This window comes from Periplaneta americana, chromosome 3, assembly GCF_040183065.1.
Source record: "Periplaneta americana isolate PAMFEO1 chromosome 3, P.americana_PAMFEO1_priV1, whole genome shotgun sequence".
Classification (NCBI taxonomy): Eukaryota; Metazoa; Arthropoda; class Insecta; order Blattodea; family Blattidae; genus Periplaneta; species Periplaneta americana.
The window spans coordinates 10536737-10560899 of record NC_091119.1 but is presented as its reverse complement, the minus strand read 5'-3'; the positions used below and the strand labels follow the sequence as shown (position 1 = coordinate 10560899).

General features: G+C 32.5%; 1 protein-coding gene across 1 annotated transcript in view; it reads left to right on the top strand.

Annotated features, from left to right (window-relative positions):
• Positions 1–21679, top strand: part of par-6 (partitioning defective protein 6) — a 116876-nt gene extending 95197 nt beyond the window's left edge. The window contains exons 4-6 of the mRNA XM_069819987.1: positions 31–297; positions 3321–19724; positions 20709–21679. Coding sequence (XP_069676088.1) covers positions 31–297; positions 3321–3617 — 564 coding nt within the window. The 3' untranslated portion in view covers positions 3618–19724; positions 20709–21679. The remainder of the gene's footprint in view (positions 1–30; positions 298–3320; positions 19725–20708) is intronic.
• Positions 21680–24163: the final 2484 nt, after the last annotated feature.

Here is a 24163-nt window from a genome sequence, read left to right as displayed (position 1 = left end):
TAAGAATTATAAAAGTTCTGTTTGTTACAGGTATCGGCAATAATTGACGTGGATATTGTGCCTGAAACATGTCGACGGGTGCGGCTGCTAAAGCATGGTTCAGATAAGCCTCTAGGGTTTTATATTCGAGATGGTACATCTGTCAGAGTGACACCTGCAGGACTAGAGAAAGTGCCTGGCATCTTCATCTCACGTTTGGTGCCTGGAGGACTGGCGGAGAGTACAGGACTTCTTGCTGTCAATGACGAAGTCCTCGAAGTAAATGGTATTGAAGTCAATGGCAAGACCCTTGACCAGGTAAAATCACTCTTTCGGAAGTTTCCACTTTCCTCTACAATTTACAGTATATTTTATTCGTCTTGTGTTTTTCCTGTCTCCTTTCTCTGCTCTTCTATTTTTTTAAGTACTTCGTACAGCTAACATCTATATCAGCACCTGCGAATGATGTTCATGGAATATTATTATTTTTAATAAAATAATTGAAAGCTTCTCTGCTTGAAATTTAAAACATACAATGGTGCCAAAGTTTAAAGTGAAAACTGATTTGTTCGTATGTGATAAACCACTGCTATATTGTCTGATTAGTGAACTGTATTGCTACAGAATGGTCCACATCTTCTGATGTTTGGGACATATTTACTTATACAGCAATGGCCAGTAACAACGGTGCTACGTTACCATGTACGGACATTCGTTAACGTTGAAATTGTGTGTAGGTATTCGACGTGGTTTACATCTGTCAGTGAAATCAATAATTCGTTTGTAATAATCATTTTGTGTGTCTTTTAATCAGTTTATTACTTTATTTGTTTATTAATAGTATAAAATTCAATTATGTTATTCAACAAGGCCAGCACTAGTGAAAGTAATAGATCCAGTGGATACAGTAGCGAAGTTCGGAAAATTACATTTCATGTCTGCAATTTCTTCAGAAAATATTCGTTCGAAGAAAACAGTATTACTGTAAAAATCTTAACCTTTTTAAGTTTCAAGATCTAACTGCGGAGGTCTGTTCAATAAGTGTATCGACTATGTCACGAGTATGCAGAGAAGTGCAAAAAGTGGAAACACAGGGTGCTCAGAAATTGTTCGTCTCGTCTAGAAAATATATTAATATACCTAAACAGCGAAGAATTTAATTGACTTCGGAAAAACACCACTGTATTGTATTGTATTTATTAACATTCCATGGTATTCATACATTACTTTACAGCTAGAATATGGAACAAGTTAAACATTTAATATTATTATAAAGTCTTAATTTATAGTCACAGTCTAGATGAAATATATAAAGAAGAGATCTACAATATAGTCTACTAGTACAACGCAAAGTTTTAGTATCAATTTCATGAAGCATTATTGAATGTCATGAATTCACCTACAGAATAGAAGGCGGGAGAAATTAGGTACTTCTTTAATTTGGCCCTAAATAATTTTATGTTTTGAGTTTCATTTTTTATATCGATAGGGAGGCTATTAAAAATTTTTACTGCCATATAACGCACTCATTTTTGATAGCACAATAGTCTTGCCGATGGAGTATGAAAGTCATTTTTTTGACGTGAATTTTTGCTATGAACTGTTGAATTAGTTACAAAGTTTTCACCATTACATACGGGGAAGATTATTAATGAAAAGATTTACTGACAAGCCATGGGCATTATTTGTAGTTTTTTTAAAATAGTCCTACACAATAAATAGATTTTTCCCCTGGAATTGCTAATATCACTTTTAAGGTATGCTTTTTTAATACATTATTTATTAACGTATGATATATTGTTTATTATTGCATTACACTGCTTTGTTATTGAGAACAGAATCTGTTTTCAACACCGGCCGCTTATCCCTCCTGCTAGACGAGTTCGGTGAAGCACGCATTACCCGCTCTGTAGGTTTGACAATGTCGCACTTGCACGTTATTGGCGCTCGCGAAACATCGGGAGATTTGGAGGGAAAAATGAACTGGCCACCCTTCCCTATTATCTCCTGGCAAGCCTCATGAGTGATGCTTTATTAGTGTGCTTACGTAACTGCCGCCTCTGTATTCCACAAAGTAGTGAGCCCAAGCAAAATAAATGCATGTATATTCAGTTTTTTGCTTCTGTCGCAGCTTCTTTTATCTTTCTCTATGCAAAGATTAATTCAAATATTAAGATTTAGGGCCGATTGTATAAACCATTTAATCTTAGATCAGAGGTTAAATTGATCTTCGTTCTAGCTGAACTTGGAATTTTGTGTTGTATAAAGTCTAACCTGAGATTAATTTGTCTTAAACTAAAGTCAACTTTGACTGAAGAAATTTCTCCGATTAAGTTAGATGATCCAAGTTCAGTTATTTCTTTTCTGTTTGAAATATACGAGTGGCAGACTGTGCAAAAAGAATAACCATTATTATTGCTATTGATACATATGTTTTAAATTTCTTGCCTTAATACACAAACAATCTTATATTTTATAAGGCGCTATCGTGTTCAGCAGTATCAAATAACATAACCTATAATTATATTATGTTTATAACAACCATTAATTATTAATGGATATGATAGGTACATTCATAAATTTTCAATGAACTGTATTACTAAACGAAAATTGTCGTTTTATAAAGCTTTATTATGTTTAGCAGTATCAAACACCATAACATGATAACAATTTGGAAAACGGTCAATCTGCTTCTTATTGTCCGCCATTATTTACAATGCACAAAAAAAACCAGTGTCTCCAACAGAGTGTACGGAAAGTCGCCAAAAAGTAGTTGGAAAGTTGCTAGATTTCTCATTATCAACAAAGAAAAATTAAATTTTGTCACTATGGGGTGTTAAAATGGTCGCTAAATCTCTATTTAAGCAATATAAAAGTTAAAAGAAATTGTCGTTGAAAAAGAGTTAAAGTCGCTAAATTGGCAACACTGAACAAACCTGTACAACATGGCCCGCGCATCACATACTTCACCTGTTTATGCGATGTTACCAAATCCTTTTCACGTAAACTTAGATTGCATTTGAACCAAGGTAATTTGATCGCAGAAAAGTTTTTTACAATAGGAAGAAGTGTCTGAACTCGGTTCACTTCCCGATCTTCGATCAAAGTTGATCTTTAGTCAGGGAGCTTTATACAATTGGGCCTTAATGTAACAAACTTTCTCAAATTTCTTGAATGGTATAATGCTTGTATCCTCTAGTATTTAACTTATTTTCTGATACATCAGTACATCTGTACTGTAATAACAGCATGCCTATCCCTACACAAAATGCAGCTCTTTCTGATGAAATAGCTGCTTTATGCAGAACACGTGCAAGCCTTCGGTTGTGTATGTTACTCAGGTGACGGACATGATGGTAGCGAACAGCTCCAACTTGATCATCACTGTGAAACCTGCTAACCAGCGGACGCTGGCACCACCACGCCGGGGATCCTTCTCCCGAATAAGTCAGCTGTCATCAGGCTCACATCAGTCAACACACTCCGCAGCTACCACAGGATCCGATGACGATCGATACGATCAGGACGAGATTGTAGATCTCACAGGAGCAAATCTGGATGATTCGGCATCAACACACCTGACCACTAGTGGCAGTGCCACAACGACGGGGAAAGATGAAGGTATTCTTCATTTGTGAGAAGATATGGTAACATGAAAGCTATCTTAAGCTGTTGAGATGTTTCCCGTGTTTTTTAGAAGACTTTTTGTCATACAGAATGACAGACTTCCCATTCCTATCATAAGTATAATTTTTAAAACTCGAAACACATATCCATTTTAAACACTTGAGTTGGAGAAACGGTGTTTTATAACCTTCCACTTGGTGCTCAGTTTTTTTATTTTTGGGCAGCATTTCCTTGCTTGCTATAAATGCTGTGTATATTACAGCATGATACGCATTAATGAATACATAGTCTCTCACTTTGAGTCTAGAACTGGTCTGGGAAATGTACTTAAGCAAAGAGAATAATAAATCTTACCAGGTTTGAATGTCTTTGACACAACTGCTATGTAGCTAGACAATACAATATTCTGTAATGAGTTTCTGTCAGTGCTGGGATGGCAGTAACCCACCTAATATTGAATCTTTTCTCGTGTGATGACTCAAGATTCTTTCACTCTTGTTAAAAATGAGCCTGCATCTTGTGTCTCTGAGGCATGGTACTGTAATAGTAAAAAATATTGAATCAAGTCTTTAGAGCAGATGTGCTCTATTCTTGTAAAGTAAGAACAATGTGTACTCTCTCTTGTGAATATATTATTCATGAAGAGACTTGGTGATTAATTGTAACATTGAAACCAAAAGTATGCGTTAAGTTTTATATAAAAATACCGACTCTTGGGAGTCATTTTGCAGATGAGGTGATAGAGATGTAGTGAAATGTGTTCTATGATTTTTTTTATTATTATTATATGTGCATTTATTTAGTCCATTGGATGTAGTATTGCAGTACATATATTTGATCAGTATTGGTTAAATTATTCTCATCATATAATTTTACTTCATTTTTGTTTCAAATGCTGATACACATACAAAAAAAAATTCATAGAGCAATACTAAGAAACCTGGAGTTAAAAGTATTTTTACTTGGTGCATACTTAGAAAATTACATACTGATAATAATAATTTTAAATTCAAATGTACTAAGGAATCTGAAAATTATATGATATTCAGTTTTGGTTTATGCAATAATAAAGTATTAATTGTGTCGTAATTTTGATCGGAACGCCTGTTGTGTTATGCAAAAGGTAAATATCAATCATAAAGGCTCATTCACAATGAAAATTAAACATAACTTAAGCATTAACTTAAGAATATAAACATTACTGTAAAATCAAGATCATTCACGATGAGAACATAAACATAACAGCAAACATACTTGGTAACCATGGAAACATAACAACGACGCCATTTCCTCATATTCTGTCTTATACTTCAGCGCTCCACGATTGTGTTCTGTTTGCAAATCACGTAAGCATAAGCATGAAAGTTTGGAGTTTGCAAACTTTCATGTTAACGTCTTACGGTAATGTTTATGTGAAAGCTTATGTGAATCATTGTGAATGATCCCATTTGGTAGCCTGGGCGCAAACTTCTGTGTTTATGTTACTGTTATGTTTAATTTTCATTGTGAATGATTCACATAAGCATTGACATAAACATTACTGTAAGACATTAACATGAAAGTTTGCAAACTCCAAACTTTCATGCTTATGCTTACATGACAGAATATGAGGAAATGGTGTCGTTATGTTCCCATGGTTACCAAGTATGTTTGCGGTTATGTTTATGTTTCCATCGTGAATGATGGTATGACTTCTTGATTTTACCGTAACGTTTATATTCTTAAGTTAATGCTTACATTATGTTCAATTTTCATTGTGAATGAGCCTTTACTCCCCACTAACAAGTCTACCTCATTAAAATGTTAATATATTTAAGTATTAAGAAGACTGAGAAATTGTTTTATTTTTGTTACATAAACAAGTAATATGAAATGAAAAATTGGCTGAAATTTTCAACAGATGTTGCTCCAGGTTGCTTAGAACAGTCATTTGATTGTGTATCACCTCATGTGATGCAGTACAATATGAAGTATTGCTTCGATCATTTCGGAGTTCATTTCAGAACCTGTTGGTGTTTCTTGCACCAATTACTTAAGATTATTGCTCAGAAGATTTGAGAATCATTCCTAAGGAAGAGGTCTGTTGTCACTAATTAGTAATGTACTGTCCTTCATTAAGCCTGGGTCTCTGTTAATTTCACATTAGATAACTCACTAATTTCACAATGGAGTTAGAAAGCACGGGATTTCAGTGCTTTGTAAAATTCTGAAGATGATTGTAGGGATTTCTTAACTTTGCAAGATTATGCTGGTGTGCATTATTCATTGTAAACAATTTATTTTGCACCAAGAATGACGTGATGATGATGATTACGATGTGATAGAACAATGGTGGAATGATTAGAAAGCAAACAGGAGTACTTACGGAAACTTGTATTTCAAACACCATCTTTGACCTGCATAACTTTTACTTGTACTTCAGGTCTCTGGCATGGCAAGTCAGTACATTAATTATCCGGACAAAGATGCACCCAGAAATGAAGTATTAAATTAAAATATCGAACCTTTCGTAATCAATTTTAGCCACGTTATAATAAAATGTTGCGGAATACCTGCAGTCTAATGGAAAATATTTGAGCAGAAATTTCTGTACCACATTGTTGTGAAGAATGCTTTTGTGTGAATAAGGAAATGTAAAGATTGTGCTATATGTATTTTATTTGTAGATTGCTGGATGTTTTTTAATATTGCTGCTGTATATATTCATATTAAGACCAAACATTTTCTCTAGAAAAGAAGAAATTGAAATTTAAAAGACCCAGGCTAAGAGGAAGGCATACAAAATTGAATTGAATGTGGAGTGTAAATACCTAAAGGAATTAAATTAAACTCTATTTATTCATGATTCACAATAGACAAATACTAACAGAAAATTTTTATTCATTAGTTTCACTACCAATATGCCTTTTTGAAATACTGTTTTTCATTATTCAACAATTCACCCTCTAAAACCTCTCCACCACAAATAGTGCACTGTTAGTGCAGAAATATTGAGTCTGCTTCTTTTCACGTAGGATACATGGAAACATGTATTTTATCTTATCCATAAAAGTAGGTAGCTATTTGAAAAACTTTTTTCACTTTTTTTTGTATTTATTTTGTTTCATGAAATAGTAATGGATTGTGTGGATGCTAAATTGAGGTTACAGATTTTTTTCAACAATTTCCAGGGACAGATATCAGCATATAAAAAGATACTTTAACGTTTCTGTTAGATTGCAGTACACTTATTTAGTTTTTCCACAATTTCCAGGGACAGATATTGGCATATAAAAAGATACTTTAACATTTCTGTTAGATTGCCATACACTTATTTAGTTTTTCACAATTTCCGGGGACAGATATTGGCATATAAAAAGATACTTTTAACATTTCTGTTAGATTGCAGTACACTTATTTAGTTTTTCCACAATTTCCAGGGACAGATATTGGCATATAAAAAGATACTTTAACATTTCTGTTAGATTGCCATACACTTATTTAGTTTTTCACAATTTCCGGGGACAGATATTGGCATATAAAAAGATACTTTTAACATTTCTGTTAGATTGCAGTACACTTATTTAGTTTTTCCACAATTTCCAGGGACAGATATTGGCATATAAAAAGATACTTTAACATTTCTGTTAGATTGCAGTACACTTATTTAGTTTTTCCACAATTTCCGGGGACAGATATTGGCATATGAAAAGATACTTTTAACATTTCCGTTAGATTGAAAAGGTACTTTTAACATTTCTGTTAGATTGCCGTACACTTACTTAGTTCTTCCACAATTTCCAGGGACAGATATCGGCATATAAAAAGATACTTTTAACATTTCCGTTAGATTGCAGTACACTTACTTAGTTTTTCCACAATTTCTGGGGACAGATATTGGCATATAAAAAGATACTTTTAACATTTCTGTTAGATTGCCATACACTTATTTAGTTTTTTTTTACACAAACTAATCTATTGTATTTTTCAGAAGATTGATTTTTTTAAGCACATCTTCTCTACATCCCAATTTTCCAGCAAATTCCTAACAGGTCATGTTGAAGTTGATTAAGATAGTAAACATGGCATGAAAAGTTTTTATCTCATCATTCTGGATTTTTGGAAATTTACATCACGTTCATTGAAGAAACACGTTCCACTGAAGCATTACTTCCAGGAAGACACAGAGATACTTAAATCAACTTCTGAAATTGTGCATAGGAAATCATTTCCTCAGAAAAAAAAATAAATAAATAAATAAATAAATAAAATAAAAAATTCCACTCCATTTTGAGCAAAACTTAGCATTTTCTTCATTTCACTTTGTCATTTTCTCTGAAATCATGTATTCTTCAAGCAAGAAATTTCATCAAATAAACTATCTTCATCCAGATCAAGTCCAGCTACATAATGGACTGTCTCTTAAAATTTTTCTCTTTTTACAGGTCATATAAGTACATTTCACTAGAATTTTCAAAATCATGAGAATTCTGTTGTGAAATTAAGAACCACTTATTCTAAAGACGCCCAAAGGTTGATTATTGATGGTGAAATAAATGTATCGTTTTTCCTGGAGTTCAGTTTTTTATTAACTTAAATGTAAATGACTTGCCTGCAATTACGTCATCACCTCCAGTTTTGATTATGGCATCATGAAAAATCGGCAGAATTTTGTTAGCAAAATAATCACAGAAATGTGCAAGGATCATTAAACTGTATTAATAATTAACAATGAAAATCTGAGGATATTTGGGGGGGGGGGGGAATATTATATCTGAGGATATTTCAGGGACGAATTTTTTCTGGGGACATAAAGCATAATTCAGGAACTGTCCCAGGGAAACGGGGATGTCAGGTAATCTTATGCTAAATTATGTATTGAATTTTTAGTATGTATTACACAGATAAGTAAACAAAAGTCATCACATTCTACTCCTTTGGTATTGGGAGTATAAATGTAGACTCTATTACAGAACTCTGTAAATGAAGTTAAAATTACTGCTTGGTTGTTGTACTAATATTTGTCATATCTTCTCAGTTAAAATAACAAATTTTCAATGTAATTACAATATAAAAAAATTACGTATAGTTTGGAAGAAAGAGAAACCTGTCCTTTCTTTTGAATTTCTTTGAATTGTTGAGTTTAAATGAATTACTGGATTACATGGCATATTGGTAGCACTGCATGTTGTGTGGTCAAAAAGTCTTTTGACATGGTTAAATGTGTTACGTACAATTTGTTGAATAATCGATGATAAATCAAGGACATAGTATGGGTTTTTATATTATGTGTGATAGTAAACAAGACAAAAAGAGAGAATTCTGACACATTCAGAAACTATTTATCAAGTAGGATGTTTAAGAGCCCCAATCTTAGATTAAGGAGAGAGGATGGTATTTTTTGGTGAAAAATGAGTAAATTTAAAAAAAAAAAAAAAAATCCTTCAAAATACTCTGCGATATGTGTGGAATGCATAGCATAACATTTTGTGAATATTTGTGCCCTTATCGGATGTTGAGTCGCCATTTTTAAACTTCCTGCATTATGGATTTTTAAATCACTCGCCCACTTTTATTGTTTCTGATAAATTAATTTAAAAAATTTTTTTTTCTTTCTTTAAAATACTCTTTGATATGTGTGGAATGCATTGCATAACATTTTGTGTGTATTTGTGCCCTTATCGGATGTTGAGACGTCATTTTTAAACTTCCTGCGCTATGGATTTTTAAATCACACGCCCACTTTTATCGGTTTCCAGTAACTTCAGTTTTTTTTTTTTTTTTTTTGCCAGACAAAAATGGATATAATTTCTGAACTATTAAAGATACATGCATGAAATTTAGAACACACATTCTTTAGACTATTAGGAAACTTTTCTCTGTAACAGAAATTTAATTGATTTTAAAAATACGTCCGTTTGTTTGCAAGAAAGGAAATCAGAAAATTATTAAAGTTTAATTGTTTATTTTACAAATTTAGGGACTAATATCAAAATTCTGTTACAGATAGATTGTAGAACATGCTTTTGCAAATACATTGCAAAAAAAAAAGTTTGAATCTATCTTTAAAAATGGTTTAGATATATCGGTTTTAGTACAATCCTGCAATGCGTGTATTTTTTTCAAATTTGGGCCCCCAAATAATTTTTTTTTTTTTTATAGGCTATTTGGTTGAATTCCTACAGCTATGAGCTCTCTACATACAAAAAATTAATATTTTACACCAAATAGGAAAAAAGTTTTAAAAAATACCATACGCTCCCCTTAAGATAAATGCATTTTGATTAGTGCACATAAGCTATCAATTATGCAGCTACTTACATGTATCTGTTTGTCAAGCAAATTTTGATCCAAATATTACACATATATTCCCTTTTGGCATTTATGCTCTTCCATTCACTGAGTGTGGATTACTTTATTTTGTATGTGTTGTAAGGAAGGCCTACTATATCTGGCCGTAATCTAAAGACGTGTATGAGATCCTGTGGTAATTTAAACTAATTAAGACTGGGGGGAAATGAGAGTATATAGGACTCTTATGTATTTAATGTGCAGCTGCCTTATTCATTCCAGGATGTCTTTTTTAGATAAAGTCTAGCCAACTGTAAATTTCGTGTCAATGAACAAGTTTTTTCTGTTCCAAAGTTATCAGGTAACTGTATACCATTGTCTAGTCTGTGCTTATATTTTTAAACAAGACATTCTGTATATAGTCAAAAAAGGTAGGCTGTTGGTTGGTTCTGTTGAACCTTTCTATTAGACATTTTACCTGGATATGAAGAAATTTGGTTTCTAACACAGTGCCCGAAAGTTGTCTTAAATCGAAATTTGTAGCCTATACATCAGCTTCTAGTGCCTAAAAATGTCATTCTAATCCGCCCATCTTGCAAAGTGTTCATAAATGAAGAATTGACTAAAGAATCTTATATGTCCATATTTATGACTACGGCTGAAATAAATTCTAACAACCTGTTGTATTGTGAATGTTATACAAAATATTTCCTTAGTATTTTTATAGAGATAAATTTATGCTGTTTTCTAATTGTAAATTGAACTACTGAAGGAGGGAAAGAAATATTGATTGTTATTGCAATATTATAAAATTTGGATTGCTAGGTAAGAAGTTTGAAGTTGTTAGCTCAGAGTGTAAAAGACAAGAATACGTTGCAAAAATTCATTCCATAAAAAGGTATATATAAGTATGTAAGAAGACACGAAATAGTCAATATGCCGACAACATTCCATGTCATGTATATAGTATTTTTAAGGTGTCTATCACTGTGTAGTGTTAATGTAGAAGTCGCCTACAATACTAGAATTATTTATTTATGAAGGAAATACTGCAGTAAAGCTAAAGTAAAGTTGAGTTCACTTCATGAGATCATTTAGATTGGGCTGTCATGTAAGTTATTATTCAGATAAAATAGTTGAATGCAGATTTCAGGTAAACACACCGCCTGTATATTGCGTTGGTTCCAGATTGTACTATCATGTATGTACAGTTAAGCCCGGTTCAGACAGTGCGAGCAGCGAATAGGGATTATAAAGAATGGACACTGAGCGAATTTTCCTGTGTTTTGTTTCTCTGTGCGCCAGCGGTTAGTTCCACTTTCAAGCTCTAGAGGTAGTGTAATCGAGCATACACTAAGATAATAATTGAGAATAGAGTTGAGGTACAGGATCCAAACATCGCCTACCTTATTGCATAATTCAGTAACGCTTTGCTTCAAATAAATTCAAGTTAACAGCTTTTCCTTATTTCTTAGTGACAAACTAGTTGTAATAATAATATTTTATATTTCAGATATAATACATTATCAAATTAAGTATCGAATTGGTTTAATATTTGTATAATAATATAATATAGGTATATGGTTTTACTTCTCGTAAGAGTTTTGTCTTTCCAGTTTCAGCGCTATGAAATCATTACATATTTTAATTGTTGTTGGGGTCAACGTCTCAACTCTCATTGTAAAGGAACTCTAGAGTCTAGACATTACAGTTAATGAGGATTTATTATTTTATGGATCCAATTTATTTTATTTGAATACATAATGTACCTAGATGTATTAATTGTATGTGTTATATTTCCGCTGTGTCGACTGCTAGCTGGTGTGATGTCAGCGCCAACTCTAGGGAGAAAGCAGAATCTGACGCTTTAGCTGGCTTGAAGGTCATTTAAATCGGTCCGGCTACATCAAAGGTACCGACGCGAAGTGTCCATTCTTTATAACCCCTATTCGCTGGTGCGTGTTTCTGTGATGGATTCCAAGGTGTCCGCGCGGATGGGTAGCCTGTGTGGTCACTCACCGGAAGTAATGCGCTCTGGTGGCTCCGTGGATGGCTAGTTTGCTGGATTTCGAGGGTAGGTTCCTTGCTATTTTTCGTGATGGTTTGCAGGCTGGAAACCAAAGATGATCATATAATATCACCACTGAAACCATGTCGCCATGTTCGTTGTTTTCCAACTAAACCTGTTTTTTCTATATTTTTTTTTTGTATGTATGTATTTATTTACACTGCAAGTGGGCAAGCACCCATGGCAGTGGTATACACAATATAAACAATACACAATAAAATGATAAGCAATACACAATAAATTTACAATACACAATACAATTTTATACACAATACAATACGAATACACAATATAATTTAACGCAATAATAATAAAACGTAAATAAAATACCTAATTTTACATTACAACCTACATAATTATGTATAGGCCCTACATAAGTTTCAATAGTCTTTCACTTTACTCTCATCTCATTCCCTGTAGTGGCACTATGACGCATTTCACTGACACTTTAGGACACATTTCACTGACACTCTATAACACATTTCACTGACACTATAGAACACATTTCATTGACACTAAATTATCACTGATCGGAACTATTCACTGCACTGTAAAACCATAACTTCACTGACTCACCTCGCTTCACTGATACAACAGTTCAAATAAGTCAAATAATTACATCCTTATGCATACTTATAAACAGAACTACATTTAAGCTAAACATTTCTAGTCTAAGGCCCTCTTACACGCTATTTTCAAATAATTTACAATTCAAACCAAGGAAGTAACTCGTCAGGCTAAGTAAATACATGTCACCTTAAAAAATTAAATGTTAAATGTCACCTTAATATTAATTTGCACTTTATACACGACTTTTTAAATTATTCTTGAATCTTTTTAAGGAAGGACAGCCCTCAAAGACCGCTGCAGGTAGGTCATTCCAATCATTTATAGTTCTATTTAAAAATGAGAATTTACCTACATCCGTTAATTACCTACATCCGTTTCTAAGAAACAACAATTAAATATCGGACTTTAGCTGTTTTGCACTTATGGCGTAATTACTTTATTACGACATTTACTACTGTTAATGTAGGACTTTAGTTGTTTTCCACTCATGGTTTAGTTTCTTTCTGACCATGAGTGTTGGCAACAAATGAAGCAGCAGATGATTTTCCAATTTGAACTGTGAAAAGAGCCAGCTCCGTGTGAACAACTACCATCACCGTAGGCAACACGGGAGCCAGCCAGTGAGCACGCAGGCTACCCATCCGCGCAGCCACCTTGGAATCCATCAGAGAAACACGCACCGTCTGAACCAGGCTTTAGTTGCCTATTATGATACAGTGGAGAACATGGTACTGATGAACTAATGAATTTAGATAATGAAAGAAAAAAAACTAGATCATAGGTACGTTTTCAGGAATAAAAGGGAATATGAAAAACCTTACCTATAGAAACATTACAGTTTTTCATTGTTATATTGCGAAATTTTTGTCTTAACTGGTTTCTTTGCAGTAGGCCTAATATAAAACAGGATTAGACTGAATTTTTTTAAGTTAGTAAAATTCTGTTTTGTTTCAAAGAGCCAAGAAATAAGAACTTTTTTTTATGACGATGTGTGCTAAATATCTTCTTTTGAAGTGCCTTCGCCTTTGGCATTCTCAGTATCACCTTGTTTGGTGGAAATTCATAGTCTTCTCTAGGTTTCTACTTCTATATCTGCATTTTATAATGTAATGGACTTGGTCCGTTATTTTTTTTCTTGTATCCATAACTTTTTGGCGTATTTTAAGGTTTTGATATTGACTCAAAACACAAAACCGAATGCATAAGAGCTGGCTAATGTCAACATTACCTTGTTTGGTGGGAATTTATGCTCTTCTCTACGTTTCTATTTCTATACAGTAGTTCTGATTGTCCGGACTTTGATTATCTGGCCTTCCATGTTATCCGGATCACTTTAAAAAAAATTACAGTAGTGTATGTAAACAATAACGAAGTTTTTTAACTTGAGTCCCATATCGGCTGACATCCGCCACTGCAATATCCGCGTTGCAGTCCCATGGCGGGCAGCATCCGACACATTTCTCGTGCAAAGTGACTGCGATATTTAAATCTGTTTCGTCTACTGTAATAGTAGACGAAACTTCTGGAAGTAACATCGGCCTGGTGTTGCCAACTCGATTCTTAAAAATCCGCTATGAAACCGTGGAGAAACCGCTAAATTGCTACATTGTCAACAATGTAAAATTAGATTACTTTGCCGCTGTGAGTGCTAAAAATATCCGTTAAACCACTGTATCAACAATACAAATTTCATAAATTTTATCCGCTAAACTAACACTGAAAAACGCTAGATCTAGCAGGAAAACCGCTGAATTGGCAACATCGCTAGTAGACCACAACCTATTAGTCCGGATAACTCTCACCCTGATGTAATAATGTTTCAAACTTATACAATAAAAAGAAAAGAAACAATTCATATAAGAAATAGTGTGATTGGGGTACACCACTTGGTATGCGTTAGGTTAAGTTACATTGCATTATCCTTGCATAAGTTAAAAATAATAATATACAAACATTAAGTTTAAACAAGAAAAATATACTTCTCTTGAGTCTTTTAATTCATAAACTGAATAAGTGCATTTTTATGTCATTGTGCAGCTTACAGAATTTGCCTATACATACCTGTAAAATATTCTAGAACATGCTTTTGTGTTCTTATTCAGTGGCAGCTATTTACTATTTTGAAATCTACAAATCATTATTTTTATTGTATTAAGGTAGCTGTTGACTTCGTATTGTATATTTTCATGCAGCTGGAAATGTGTTACTATACTATTTAACAGTGTAATTTTTTTTTTTTTTGTATAATCATTTAAAAATTATATAATTTTAATGGTTTGTAGTGTCGTAAGGAGCACTTTTACCCATGGTTACTTGACAAAATATTGTTTTGATTCTGCTTATTACTTCGAAAATTTGTTTCCACTGAACAAGAGGTCTCTGCTAGAACAAAGTAAAAACGAGCTACTATAATTAAAAATATGTAGCCATTTTGTGTTGTTCCACCATGGCATTTAATTCATACTACATTATTCATTTTGTTCGAAGTAATATTTTTTTTTTATTTGGAGCCATGAAGCTATTTGAGTGAGACACACTGATTGATAATAGGTAAAAAAAATTAACGTATCAATCTTTATTTGTACTTATTCTACTTTATTGTCTTCCTTCTGTTAAATGTCTAAATATAATTCCATTTTTAGTGTAGATAAATTACAGAAATTGGTATCTTTATTGATTAAAACTTGTTAAAAACTAGGTTTCATTCTTATAATGCGCGATAATAGACAACTAGAGGTAGATTTTTTTCGAATAAAATATATAATGAAGTCACGTTTTAGGTAGGCATTTGGTTGTCCAAATACTTGCAGGGTATAGATCTAACGAACATACCCATTTACAGTATTTTGAATGTCTTGAATTATTTTGCTGATAAATTTGCACATTTACTGGGAGAAAATTTATATAATAGTTTTTTTTTTAAGTATACCAGTATTAATCTGGTGAATCCTATACTAAAAAAATTACGGAAATTAAAAACTTGGTTGCAAGATTGTCACAAAAATTGGAGTTATATTGATATTTTCTATTATTGAATATTATTTGGTCAAAGATTTTCTCATCACTTACTGTGTATACTGATACAAAGTCAGATATATATATTTTGTTTATGGGCTTTATACTTACATGGTACTGTTATGTGGAGGATTCAGCCATATAATTAATGTTCTCAGAAGAGGTGGGAACTTAAAAATATTTAATTTTTATGTGGAATTCAGTCATGAATACCGAAGTCGAGGGTGCCAATGGATATCATATTACTTAATTTCTGCAGTTCACTTTCCATGTTATCAGTAGGGATCCTATTTTGTGGTGAAATAAAATTCTCTATATTGGTGCTATAAAGGTTATAAAATGGTGGATATTCGTAAAATAAAAATAGAACAATTACTCTAAACCACTGTGGCACACAAAGCAAGAATAATTTAGTTTGTGAATACAACAGAATTGTGTCCAGTGACCAGTAACAACGAAATTAAGACGATTTTAATTTAAATTAATTCCGACTATTTCCAAAACACACATAACCTCAAATTTTTCCAGGTATAGATAGGTTCGTTCCAGCTGGAAAGATCATCATGTTGACCACACATTACTCCCTATACTGACTGGATGATCGTTCATCTCTGCTGAGACATATTGACATGAGGCCAGCAGTTGAAATTTCTCTCATTTAGAATTTTCAGCATTAAATATCCCCGGGGCAAAATGTGCTTCTAAATTCCTTTTAACAATGGATTTTTTTTACATTCTACATGATGTTTACAGCACAGCCATTCCAGTTGTCATGGTTGTTATATTTTTAATATTTTCAAACTCTGTATATTGAAAATGGAATGACTTTTGTCAAGTTTTAGTATCATAATCAATATCATTTTACAGAAAGAAAAATTTAATCTTCATCTTACGATGTTTGGGTGACGTATATACGTCCGTTGATGTGACATATTAATGAATTAAATACTATTATAGTCACAATCATGCCATGGTATGAAAGAAAAATTTCACAACCTCGAGCGGGAATCGAACCTGCAGGTTCACCCAAACATCGTAAGATGAAGATTACATTTGTAAAGTTTCTTTCCAGCCATAAGCAGTGCTGACAAAGATCAGACGCTATGGACAGTACTCTATAACAGAGTCGCCAGTATGAAAGGATAATTCCGAGCCTTTGGCGTGAGACGAACTCGATAGCTCAGTAGTAGAGCGCCTGACCGGAGACCAGGAAGTCGCAGGTTCGATTCCCGCTCGAGGTTGTGAAATTTTTCTTTCATACCATGGCATGATTGTGACTATAATAGTATTTAATTCACAAAGAAAAATTGTTGAATAAAATATATTATTATTCCAGAAAATAAAAAAAATATTGCATCACGGATATTATAAGATATGTGAACTCACTTTACACTTTATTAAAAAAAGTGTAAAACTCAGATCTCTTCCTCAAGTAAAAAGATATTCATTCTCATATTTTCGATGTAAAAGTTATGCAAATTTCATGGCATCTAATTAGTTCACAAAAACATAATCTGTAAATATTTTGTAGGTGTTTCTTTTTTTGTCACGGATGTTACAGATGAGTTAATGTGATTCATTTTTCCAGTTTCAAAACAACTGTGACATTTCTGAGTCAAAATATTCACTTGAACTGTAAGATTAATTGTTATTAACCCAAACTACTGACAATGAATAGCAGAAATAATATAGTACAGAGTAAAAAATTCCTTGATACATCAACAGCTGATTTCTCTATGAGTAAGTGATGCAAAATTTGGGGAAACAAAACAGCCAAGATCACTTAGATTCATTGCCCATAAAACTTGTGAAATATTTTCCATTTTGAAAATAAAACATTGGAATATTTAAATTTAGAGCCTTATCTATGTCTCACACTAATAATAAAGAAATATTTCTGAAAAATACTTTTCATTGGAATTTCCAGTTTGCCCAGAATGGCTGATCAGTTATAAAATTGGGTGATATACATTTGATTATTGCTTTTTACATCATCTTTCCAGCTGGATTTTCGTCGAAAATTTTCATGTTGGTTTTTTTTTTTTTTTTTTTTTTTAAAAGCATTCTTTAAAAATCTACAATTTAGCTGCTGAAGTGCAATTTCGAGTTGTATTTCAGCATTTGACTGAAAATATCTTGTTCAGTGCCTAACTCCTCATTTAACGTTATTTAACTCTTTCAGTAGATTACCAAATGTACTTAAGAAGAAGAAGAAGAAGAAGAAAGTTAGCTTCCCTTATGAAAAGATTGCCAGATTTGATAAAGCGTATTACATATAATTTGGAAACACACCTAAAAGGTAAAATGATATACATTTGAAACAATGAGGGAATCGAATATACAAAATGTCAGAAAAATTTACACGTAAGTAGCGTTTGTGCAATTTACAGTTAAGAGAGGGGGGGAAAAAAAATATCATCAGATAGGTTAGAATGATATGAATGCCATATACTGCGAAAAAAATAATAGTACGGATTTACGTATTGGCATTGATATCTAAACCAATCAACAGCCATCGGTTAAGATAACTTGAAATTTCCATTATCACTCCCATACAAATGATTTCTCAATATCTGAACCGATCCTTTGAGGGCACTAATGGCTATTTCCTTCACAATGCTGTGTGTTAGGCCCAGGTTTTTACATTTGTTGGCAAAGAAGGAGGGTATGGTACCTCGTGCTCCCACCATCAGACCTATTACATCAATATGGGACAGGCTATATTTCTATACACTAGAAATTCGGTTTAAAATTTTATGCGTATCATTAATGCCAAAAAAATAGGATCCCTAATAAACTATGAATTTGACGATGTATATACAGTGAAATTAAAAGGCTATCTTTACCTCTAAATTATTATCTATAATTCATTCATTTAAGTTGTATATGATCGAGATTATTGGTGTCTCAAGTGAATTTTGCATACACATGAATTGTACATAGCCTGATTAGTACAGGTTTTTTGCAGTTGTGCTCCACTAATGTTGAGTGGAGTTTTGAATGTATTATATATATTTAGTACGATGTCAATTCAAGGACTTGGTGGACATAAAAGAAGAATTAAGTTAGTTTAATTCTTATTCAGTCCATAAATGGAATGAAAGTCAAAAAGCTGCATTGAAATAGAAGTAGATATATTTCTGCAGTGACATACATGTAACTAAAGGCGCGTCTCCACTATTAAACATTTAACAACATGTTAAATGTTAAATTGTTTACAGTTAACATCCCAACATGTTGATTGAACATGTTAATGCTAATTTCATTTAACACTTTGTCCACACTGTTAAACATGTTAAACTTGACTTTCTTTGCGTAGTCCACCATAAACAGTCTATGAGATTTTAATATAGATAGTGTTTTATTTTCAAATCTTGGACAATGGACTCAGATGATAATATGACTTTTGTAATTGCCTCTATTGCTTGTTACAAGGCTTTGAAAAGGAAGAAAATGAGAATGTGGATGCGGCAATATCTTAGTAAAAGACACAATGCAGGATACATTCTAAACGAGCTTAAAGTTGAATACAGTATCGATTTGGATTCAAAAACTTGCTGAGAATGTCAGAACACGATTTTAATATAGTGCTACAAAAATACTGCCTGTTTCATCAAAGGAATGCGCAATTTAAGAGCAGCCATTTCATCTCAATTAAAAAAAAATTACAGCGCGATTCATTATAGGACCTACGACATGATAGATGTTAAAGGAACGGGTAATATTGTATAATTATTCTTTCCGAAGTTTTACGAACATTAACATACATCACCAAATACGACCATTACTGACATCAACATAGCATTAACGTTTAGCATACGACGAGAGTGCGAAAACTCTCTATTGTATACTCGAGAACAGTTAAATAATAATTCCAGTTCTCTAAAACAGTCTGCCTTCTTAGTTTTGCCCTTGTATTCTTTAGCAGACACATCCCACAAACAAGGTCTTTCCATCAGTGCACTAATTTTATTCTAATGTATTTTCTTTCGTCCACTCCATTACTTCGAACAACTTACAGCCAACACCAAGGACCAATGATAGTATAAAAATGATCAAGATACGCGCCACAAAATCGGAACTTATAGTTGTTGCTATGGAAACTGTACGAACTTTGCCGAACTGTACCGACGCTGCACGAGCAAATGAATTGACTTGACATGTTTTCCATTTCTGCTGGAAAACACGCCAACATGTTAAGGCCCAATTGTATAAACCATTTAATCTTAGATCAGAGGTTAAATTGATCCTTGTTTCAGCTGAACTTGGAATTTTGTGTTGTATAAAGTCTAATCTGAGATTAATTTGTCTCAAACTAAAGTCAACTTTGACTGAAGAAATTTGTCCGATTAAGTTAGATGATCCAAGTTCAGTTATTTCTTTTCTGTTTGAAATATACGAGTGACAGATTGTGCAAATAAAATATGCATTATTATTAATATTAATAGATATGTTAGGTACATTTATATATATTCCTTTCAATTTCTTGCCTTAATACACAAACAATCTTATATTTTATAAGGCTCTATCGTGTTCAGCAGTATCAAATAACATAACCTATAATTATATTATGCTTATAAAACCATTAATTATTAATGGCTATGATAGGTACATTCACAAATTTTCAATTAACTGTATTACTAAACGAAAATTGTCGTTTTATAAAGCTTTATTATATTTAGCAGTATCAAACACCATAACATGATAACAACTCCGAGAACAGTCAACCTTCTTCTTATTGTCCGCCATTATTTACATTGCACAAAAAACCAGTGTCTCCAACAGAGTGTACGGAAAGTCGCCAAAAAGTAGTTGTAAAGTCGCTAGATTTCTCATTATCAACAAAGAAAGATTAAATTTTGTCACTATGGGGTGCTAAAAAGGTCACTAAATCCCTATTTAAGCAATATAAAAGTTAAAAGAAATTGTTGTTGAAAAAGAGTTAAAGTCGCTAGATTGGCAACATTGAACAAGCCTGTATAACATGGTTCGCGCATCACGTATTTCACCTGTTTATGCGATGTTGCCAAATCCTTTTCACGTGAACTTAGATTGCATTTGAACCAAGGTAATTTGATCGCAGAAAAGTTTTATACAATAGAAGAAGTGTCTGAACTCGGTTCACTTTTCGATCTACGATCAAAGTTGATCTTTAGTCAGGGAGTTTTATACAATCGAGCCTAAAAGTGTTAAATTCAACATACTTAGTTAACATGTTAAGTCAATGAGACTTGACATGTTAAATTCAACATGTTTTGTTAAATGTTTAATAGTGGAGACGCACCTTAATAATCGACTTTTTAGAAACATACATTAGGAAAAAATTGTAATATATAGGCCTAATTGAGAATTTTACATGCTGTAAAAAGGGATCAAAAGTGAGAGAGAGGTATTATGGCAGAAGTGATATGGTAGAGGATCAACTATAATACACAATGCTGCTGCTTGCAGTATGTGCCTAAGGAATTAGGAAGCTCCGTCCTGTTAGGAACTGTTGTCCATTGTTATGATTTGTTAGCATTTAGCATTCTTCATTTCTTCATAATTCATATTGTAAATATTTTTATATCTTGTCCTTCCCATTGTATAAAGTTCATAGATATTACCTGATTTCATTTTTAAATATTAGATGTTGGTTATAAAAACCACTCACCAAAAGAGAGGGGGGAGTTTAAGATTTGTTTACACATTGAAGAAAATGAATTCTGTATAGCTTATGTAGTTTTAAATGAAATAATACTGGCTACCCCGCCATGAGCTGTTTTGTGTTGGGATCTGATCTTGCTTTTTAAGATATATAGTTGATTTATTTTGTGTATTTTTTGTGCTTGACAGCTCTTTCATTTCTAAACCAAATACTTGTTATGAAAATAGTTTTTTTGGGGGGAAGAGGTTTTTTAATCAACATGTTTAACAGATCACTTTGTAGTAATATCTTATGAACATTCCATCTACATACAGTTTTTAAAAGAAAATTAACAAACCATTCTGTACTAAAACCTGAATTCAGCAATGTGTAGGCAGCTGATATTTTTATGCAAGTATTATTACTTTATCACCAATCAAAGATGGTAATATTTACTGTACTACTGTTGTTTTTTTTTTACACATTACAAAGATCAAAATAAAAGTATTACTGTAAGGTTTTCATTGTTGACTTTCTCTTTAATCACTTGCCTACTGGTAGCTGTAGCGGTGAGTATTCAATTCTGCATGAAAGAATTGTTGTTTTCGAAGTTTCGTATCTTATAGATAAAAACTAGTAATTCCTGTATTTAAATAAAAAAAACTGGTATGATGATTCATTGCCAGTGCACAGAACTTATAAGCCTGGACTCAATCCACCCTGAATTTTTAACTTGTATTGGACAAGTCCGTGGTCAAGGCATCACACAGGCTTTCTCAGATAATAATAATAATAATAATAATAATAATAATAATAATAATAATAATTTGTTTAATCTGGCAGAGCTAAGGCCAGTAGGCCTTCTCTTCCTCCCAGCCAGACTCTAATTCTAATAGAATACAATTGGTTACATAGTTATTACATTAATATCTAGACCATAAAACAACATGAAAGTAAATAATGAAAGTTGGATAAGTAATGTTAGTGTGACAATAATAAACATTGGTAAGAAATAGTTATAATAATAATAATTATTATTATTATTTATTTAATCTGGCAGAGCTAAGGCCAGTAGGCCTTCTCTTCCTCCCAGTCAGACTCTAATTAAATACAATTGCTTACATAGTTATTACATTAATATCTAGACCATAAAACAACATGAAAGTAAATAATGAAAGTTAGATAAGTAATGTTAGTGTGACAATAATAAACATTGGTAAGAAATAGTTATAATAATAATAATAATAATAATAATAATAATAATAATAATAATAATAATAATAATTTATTTAATCTGGCAGAGCTAAGGCCGGTAGGCCTTCTCTTCCTCCCAGCCAGACTCTAATTCTAATTGAATACAATTGCTTACATAGTTATTACATTAATATCTACTGTAGACCATAAAACAACATGAAAGTAAATAATGAAAGTTGGATAAGTAATGTTAGTGTGACAATAATAAACATTGGTAAGAAATAGTGATAATAATAATAATAATAATAATAATAATAATAATAATAATAGTAGTAGTAGTAATAATAATAATAATAATAATAGTAGTAATAATAATAATAATAATAATAATGAGATAATTTAAATATTTATTTTATGATGTATATATAACCATTAAACATTGAGAAACCTGAAAGAGCTATTATTGTTAACAAGAATTGTTAGAAAAATATTTCGTTAGTCTATTCTTAAATTGGTTTGATGTCTGACAGTCCCTGACATTACTTCGTTCTCCTGTGACATCCCAACAATTGTTCATTCATTATAAATACATTGTAGACTCACCATCTGTGATGCACTCTGGATAGTCTCTTGTGCACTAAATAGTCTGTGCTTCTTGACATTAGCGTAATCTATGAGCCATACTAGTAGATTTTGGATGAATAATGGCAAGATAAGAGTCATGCTATTGCACTAAAATTAAAAAAAAAAATAAGGATTCTTGAATGAAAATATTCTTTAAAAACTCCATGGCAACAAGGGTTTTTTTTTGGGGCGTTTTATGTTGTTAAATAATGTTGAATTCTTGGTAATAAAGCCATTAACTGGTTATGGTGCTACAGCGTTAGCACATAGAGCTGAAAACCCGGGTTCGGGTCCCGGTGCCAGAGAGGATTTTTCTCTGTTCTATCCATCCTTCATTATAATTATGGTAACACAAAATTCCTACACGGAAATATCATATGTACTTAAGTACATCATAATAATATAACTAAGTAAACATAAAAACTGGGTGAATTTTCTTTATTAAAACACATCACACAACACAAATAATACACAAATTTTAGGTTCGAATATTGACTGAAAATGAAAGTTCGTGCAAACTTCCTAATGTGGGAAAACTGACGACCTAGACTGGTAATTTGGCAGGTTTAAACTTTTGGTTTTTTGCCCAGCCAAAAGTGCTGTTGTTTTGATATTTCCGGTTATTTGGGTACCGGTTACGAGGGATTTTACTGTAGTACTTTGGTTTATTGTGCACTTGTTCCAATGGGCTATATCTTGCTTCCATATTTCAACAGCAGTCTTGTTCCAGGTATCTTTTTGTATACAAGAGGATTTAAAATGGAATTTATAATTCCTATTATCTTTGCAAAACTGAAATTTCTTTGAAAAAACATACACATTAAGAGAGACATGTTTAATTTCATTATAGCTTCGGCCTGTGTCTTAGATTTAAGGCTTGTACATGGATCATGTCTCTCCAGGCAAAATTTGTCATGCATTTCTCAACCACACTGAATTTGAATGCAAAATAAGCCCTGGCCTTATAAGCATCAATAAATTAATAAACCACCACCACCATTACTCATACAGTACAACCACTACCGCCATCATAGATTTGACCATTATTCTTAGTTTCATAAACAACAAATTGTTCATGCCAAAAAATATGAATTAGCTCAACATTTAGCTATTAATTTTTTTATTTAACTGCAAGAAAATATCGGACCACTCTGAAACTGGTACGTATTGTAACCATTTGTATAAAGCAT